This window comes from Arachis ipaensis, chromosome B03, assembly GCF_000816755.2.
Source record: "Arachis ipaensis cultivar K30076 chromosome B03, Araip1.1, whole genome shotgun sequence".
Taxonomy (NCBI): domain Eukaryota; kingdom Viridiplantae; phylum Streptophyta; class Magnoliopsida; order Fabales; family Fabaceae; genus Arachis; species Arachis ipaensis.
In genome coordinates, this window is record NC_029787.2 from 8832841 (window position 1) to 8839265 (window position 6425).

The window sequence follows — 6425 nt, forward strand, 5'->3', positions numbered from 1 at the left end:
TATATTTTTAAGTTCACTAATATTTTAATCCGTTAATAAACTTGTCATGTTTCTTTATTCCATTGTTTTGCTACCATAGCAAATAGAGCCCCACTAATTTTCCCTAGTCATTCCAAAAATTAAAAAATCCCAACAAAATTAGGCCCAACTTTATCTCACACTAATTAACCACCGTTAATCTCATGTTAAAAAAAACAACCATTAATATAATTAGTAATTACAGAAGTTAACAACATTTTCATATCACATCATGTTAGCAACAGACTCAAACATGAGAGAAGACTAATACTACAACATGGCACATGTGTCCCCCAACTCATACACTTGTCACAAGCTGCTAGCGACCACGCCATGTCTACACATGTAGAAAGCACAGCACCTTCTACACCATAGACTTGACCTTTAACTAAATTACAATTCACATTAGATGGAAATGTTAGTTGAAGCACTTGAGCATCCTACAATTAAAAACATGCTGCTGAAGCTGAATTACAATTAATCAGATCTAAAAATATGAAAACAAGAATTGATCTTCAAATAGTGTCTTGAAGTAGATGACAAGTAGGTGGAGGCTTCCTTGCATTAGTAGCTTGTTCAAAGCCATAAGCAATCTCAATGAGTTTTGGCTCTGTTCCCTTTAGCCCTCCAAAACACACTCCAAATGGCATTCCCTTGCTGTCATATCCAGCTGGAACAGTGATTGCAGGGTACCCTCCAATTGCTAGAACCGTGGCAGCATCAGATCCAATAGTCACCAATGCATCCAATTCATTCTCCTTCATCAATTTCTCAAACCCATTTTGTGATAATTGCTCCATCATCTCCAATGCCTCGATTGGAGGAATGCCATTTGTCATTTCTGATGCAATAAACAAATCCTGCCCATACTCATTCGTCTTTTCCTACAAAAGAAATAAAGCAAAAACAGTTCATTAATGCCAAATCAAACTAAGCATTCTAAACCAACATCAAGTTGGTATATGTTTTGATGCTTTAAAAATCAATGGCCTTTCAATGCTATTGTCTGTGTAAAAATCATACTACATGCTTACTAAATCAGGGTGCTTGATGTTGAATTCAATAATCTCAGCCAGCGATCTCACAGGAGAATAAACCAGTTCTTGCAGGTACTCATTGATGGATGACTTGAACTCTGCCAGCATTGCTAATGCTTCACCACTTTGGAAAGGGTCAAGAATGATGCTTGAATTCTCTATTTCCAAATTATCTATCACCATCGCACCTCTTTGCCTTAGATTTGCGAAAACCACCACAACATCGGTGTTAATATAAAATATGATCATTCACTTGTGTGTGTGGGTGTGTTATGCATTCTATATTTACCTGAAAATGTTAAGATGGCTCTCAAAGATAGAAATGGCGTTGGATCCATTATAAGGAGTGAAAAATGGATTCCTAACAACACCAAGTTTCTTTCCTTTGAGGCCTTCTTTCCTGAGGAACTGCTTGTAACCACCTTGAGGTATAAACATAGCTGCTGACTTTGTAGCATTATAGTCTCTGGGATCAAACCCAACAATGGCATCAAGAACATGAACTGCATCTGCAACTGTCCTGCATATTGGCCTGTGCAAAAACACACATTTTCAGACATAAAAAGACTAGTGATATGATAACTAATTGTTTTTTCATGTTTATTGTTTGCTCATATAAGAAAGAGATGAGTTACTAAGACATTTGTTGATACAAGAAGCGATTTGTTACCCGATTGAATCTTGGCGAGGCGAAATCGGTATGACACCAGCCCTGCTGGTGAGTCCAACGGTGGGTTTGATCCCCACAACTGAGCTGCGGTCAGCTGGGCAGATAATGGAGCCATCGGTTTCAGTCCCCAGAGAAACTGCAACCATGTTGGTGGCCACTGAAATGGCGGATCCAAAGCTAGATCCGCATGTACTTCCCCCCTCCACATAAGGATTCTGCTTGTTACATTACACACATACATAAATTATGACTACATTTTTTTTTCCACTGAAATAATCTTATCATGAACCTGAACTGCAGATAGATATGCTGGTTTAAATCAAAGCAACCATAGCGAAATTGCCTTAAACATTGATCGTAAATAAAAATTTCAACCTTAGTTTAACATATCTTGCTGAACATAATCAAATATCTTTAACACTAGTTTACCCCGAAATGGAAAAAATAGAATATATAAGATTATTATAATGGCTAATCATTAAAGTCCATTCAACAGAATATAACAAGACTACATTTTTAGTTGAGGAGAATTAGGGCCAGCAATTTTTGTAATTTTGTAGTTATCAAATAGTTATCAATGATATTTTTAATGGTATGGGATTTTATCCAATGATGTGAGATTACTCACTTTTTTTTTTGTTAGTTACATGCTAATCAGAATTTAATAAAATTGCTGCCCTAAACTTTTCCTTTTTGGTTTTAACACTAGTCTACAATTTTTGTTTCTGTTTTACGTTTATTGAACTCTTACTAGCAGTTTTATTTAATATAGTATAATAAAATAAAATGTTTATAATGCTCTTTTAATTAAAAAAAAGTTGAAACTTTCTGCTTAGTTAAAATAATCAAATAGGTATATAATATTTATATATTATTGTTATTGTTATGCTTCTGCAACATTAAATAACCTTTTTAGTTTGTAATTTTTAAAAAATATAACTACTAAATTAAAACCTTATCTCTTAAATATCATTTTTTCTGAAAAAAAAATGTCTTAACCCTAAATACTTAAAAAATTAGTGTAATATATTTGTTTTTAATTAAAATATGCAAAAACAAAAAAAGTTAGTATTAACGTAGTTTATGTTTAGTAATTTTTATTCAAAATGGATTATAGTAAACTAAATATTGTACATAAAAAAGTAAATAAAAAAGCTAAAATTTATAGCTTTTAACAAACGTGAGTTGAAGATAGAAATCACTTCTCCATTTAGAGGATAAAAACATTACCAAACATAAAAATAAAACGTTCAAAGAATTCAAACACACTTCTCTCTTCTTTAATACAAAACCAAACACATAGATAAAAAATGTTGCCAAGTATAAAATGAAAACATTTAAGGGATTCAAACATACTTCTCTCTTCTCCAACATAAAATCAAACACACTTAAAGACCTAAGTTACTGCTAATTAACTATAACTTAAATAAAATAATATTTTCCATACTCACCTAAAGGTCTAAAAAGTTTTGAGAAAAATAAAATAAAATAAAAAATAGAAAAGGAGAAGGATAGAGAGCAGAGTACTAACAGTGGCATATCCACCTCGTGCGCACCAATTTTCCGGCGCTTCCGGAGACCGACAACTGTACCACTCGGACAGACTAGCTTTCCCCATAATCACCGCACCAGCCTCCCTCAGCTTCATCGTCACGTGCGCGTCACGTGCTACTTTCGACCCCAGCAGCGCATACGACCCTGCCGTCGTGTTCATCTTGTCCCGGCTCCCAATGCTATCCTTCAGCATCACCGGAATCCCATGCAGCGCCCCAACCACCTCCCCGCCTCTTCTCTCCCGATCGGCCTGCTCCGCCTGATCGCGTGCGTCCGGATTCACTTCCAGTACGGCGCGGAGCATCGGATTGAGTTTCTGGATCCGCTGCAGGTAGAAGTCAACGAGTTGACTCGAGGTTAGGTCGTTGCGGGAGAACGCAGCTTGGATTTCCTCAACGGTTGCTTCGACGATTGTGAACTCAGAAGCATTTGTTGCTCTGGAATGAGAAGTCGCAGATGAGTTCAAGATGAAGAAAAAGAAGAGAGGAGAAAGAGAAAGCATGGATGCCGCCATGTTTGAAGGCACATGTATGTTAGAGAGAGCTCTTCTGCGTTTTTTTTTTTGGTGACTTCTGCGTTTAAATAGTGTCAACTACTGATACTGTCAGTAAGGCCACTATAATACGAAAAAAGAGAAAGTCTAACCGACAGTAATTTTTATAATTTGTGGTTAGTATTTAACTAAAAAAAAGTGGGTGATTTTTTTATTATTAGATGTAATCCCATATTATTAAAAATAATATTAATGATGAATTAATAATTACAAAATACAAAAACCTTAACACTACTCTACAAAAAAGAGGAGTAACAGCAACTTTTGTGATTTTTTAATTTTATTTTTATTTTTACTATTAAAATTTTTTTAAATACACTAAAAAATTAATGCACCCAAACAAACATTTAGTATCTCAAACAAAATAAAAAAACTCATTCTCAGCCTTACCACAATTTTCAAAGTACTTTTATTTAAATAAATAAATAAAATATTATTTTTCAAAATGTCCACGAATTGAAATGTAGCCCAAAATATGCAAGATCAATCCACAATTATTGCTTGCTTTAATTCAAGAAATCATAATTTAACCTATTTTTGCTAGGTAAACAATAATTTTTGTGAACAATGAATTCTAAAAACATTTCACTCAAATTACCTCTTAAATTCCAACATTAAGATAACCATCGACATAATTAATAAATTGAACATTCGACATATCTATTATTGGTTTAGTATTCTCATTATTTTCCTAATACTTTTCCTAACCTTAATCGTCACATACAACAATTGCTCTTACTTGATCCCGGCTTTGATGCCGACAACTGAATTGGCACTTGATGGACGTAAAATTCAGACCAATTATTTTTTTTTTCCCGTATTGCTATTTACCAGATGATTATCTGTTTTCAAGTTAATTTTACTGCTACCTTAACCTGGTTAACAAACATGTTATAGTATTTAGCACTTGTTTACTTCTAAATTCAACTAATGATATATATAAGTAATATATACTAGTATTTCTACAAATAAATTCAGCACATACATAAACTCACCAAGACGATGCTAATTGCTATGATTCCCATCACTATTTTGTTTGGTGTTTACAAGAGTCACTACTATTCAATGTAATCTTATATTATATCAAAAAATGACGAGATATGAAGGAGTAAATAGCATCATAAGAACACAGTGGACCAAATAATGAAACCTCGTTAAGTAACTCTAGGCTAAATAACACTCAGTCAGATTGGGTTGATTGACTTCTTGGTAATAGGACTAGAATGGTTTAATTAGGACTAAAAAAATATTCAAATACAGAAGTTTACCATAAAATATTCAGCAGAAATATTTTTCTTTCTTACAATTGATGTACATGAGATTCTTCCATGCAAATACTCGTCAATTTCGTTAGTCATCCATCTCTCTGAGTCATAAAAGGAAAATGAGAAGAAGACCCTGCTAAGATCAAGAAATCAAACATGTATCATTCAAAAGATTAGTGCGTGCCATTCAGAATCATGACATAGATTTGGAGAAAAATAATTGAAGGAATGCGCGTCAAATTGGAATTTAAGGTAGGTTAACACGTTACTAATACTAGAATGAGATCCGCCCATCGTGAGTAAATTAATGATAATACATAATAAATATTAAAAATTATTATGTTTTGTAGAATTAAATTAAATATGTGTAAATTAAGTCATCAAAAAAAAATATGTGTAAATTAAAGTTAAATTTAAAAAGTGTTTTATTTAAAATAATTTGTAATACAAAAAATTTGGATGTTGAAATTGTATAAAGTGACATTTTTATTTGGTGGTTTGATTTTTGCATTTATTTTAGTTGATGGACTTAGTCTTCTTATGTAATGCTCATTCTCCTTTTTTTATTGGTTGTTGTTAGAGTTGTTTTTTTCTTTCTAGGTTCTTGTGAATGCATGTTCTTTTTGAATTGTTGAGTTGTATGCACTTTCTATTGTATTGTTTGTTCCATCTTTACATGTATGTTCTTTTTCCGAAAATGTGTCTTAAATTTGTATGATTTTCTTTTTCTTTAATCACTTGATGGGTATGTGATTGATGAGCGGATAATTTATATACTTTTTGGCATTGTTTTTACTTAGTTTTTAGTATGATTTAGTTGGTTTTTAGTATATTTTTATTAGTTTCTAATTAAAAATTACATTTCTAGACTTTACTATGAGTTTGTGTGTTTTTCTGTGATTTCAGGTATTTTCTGGCTGAAATTGAGGGAGTTGAGCAAAAATCTGATTCAGGCTGAAAAAGGACTGCTGATGTTGTTGGATTCTGACCTCCCTGCACTCAAAGTGGATTTTCTGGAGCTACAGAACTCCAAATGGCGCGCTCTCAATTGCGTTGCAGGGCTTTCCAGCAATATATAATAGTCCATACTTTGCTCAAGGATAGACGATGTAAACTGGCGTTCAACGCCAGTTCCATGTTGCAGTCTGGCGTCCAGCGCCAGAAACAAGTTACAAGTTGGAGTTCAACGCCAGAAACAGGTTACAACCTGGCGTTGAACGCCCAAAACAGCCCAAGCACGTGAGAAGCTTTAGTCTCAGCCCCAGCACACACCAAGTGGGCCCCAGAAGTGGATTTCTGCACTATCTATCATAGTTTACTCATTTTCT

General features: G+C 33.7%; 2 protein-coding genes across 2 annotated transcripts in view; one reads left to right on the forward strand and one right to left on the reverse strand.

Moving 5' to 3' along the window:
* LOC107628748 (putative amidase C869.01) lies at positions 218-3859 on the reverse strand. Its single transcript, XM_016331342.2, has 5 exons — positions 3257-3859; positions 1726-1940; positions 1345-1587; positions 1053-1251; positions 218-902 (listed from the first exon to the last, which is right to left on the reverse strand). The coding sequence occupies exons 1-5, from the start codon at positions 3791-3793 to the stop codon at positions 534-536; spliced, it is 1563 nt and encodes a 520-aa protein (XP_016186828.1). The 5' UTR covers positions 3794-3859; the 3' UTR covers positions 218-533.
* Positions 3674-6425, forward strand: part of LOC107628752 (TMV resistance protein N-like) — a 13943-nt gene continuing 11191 nt past the window's right edge. The window contains exon 1 of the mRNA XM_016331347.2: positions 3674-3807. Coding sequence (XP_016186833.1) covers positions 3784-3807 — 24 coding nt within the window. The 5' untranslated portion in view covers positions 3674-3783. The remainder of the gene's footprint in view (positions 3808-6425) is intronic.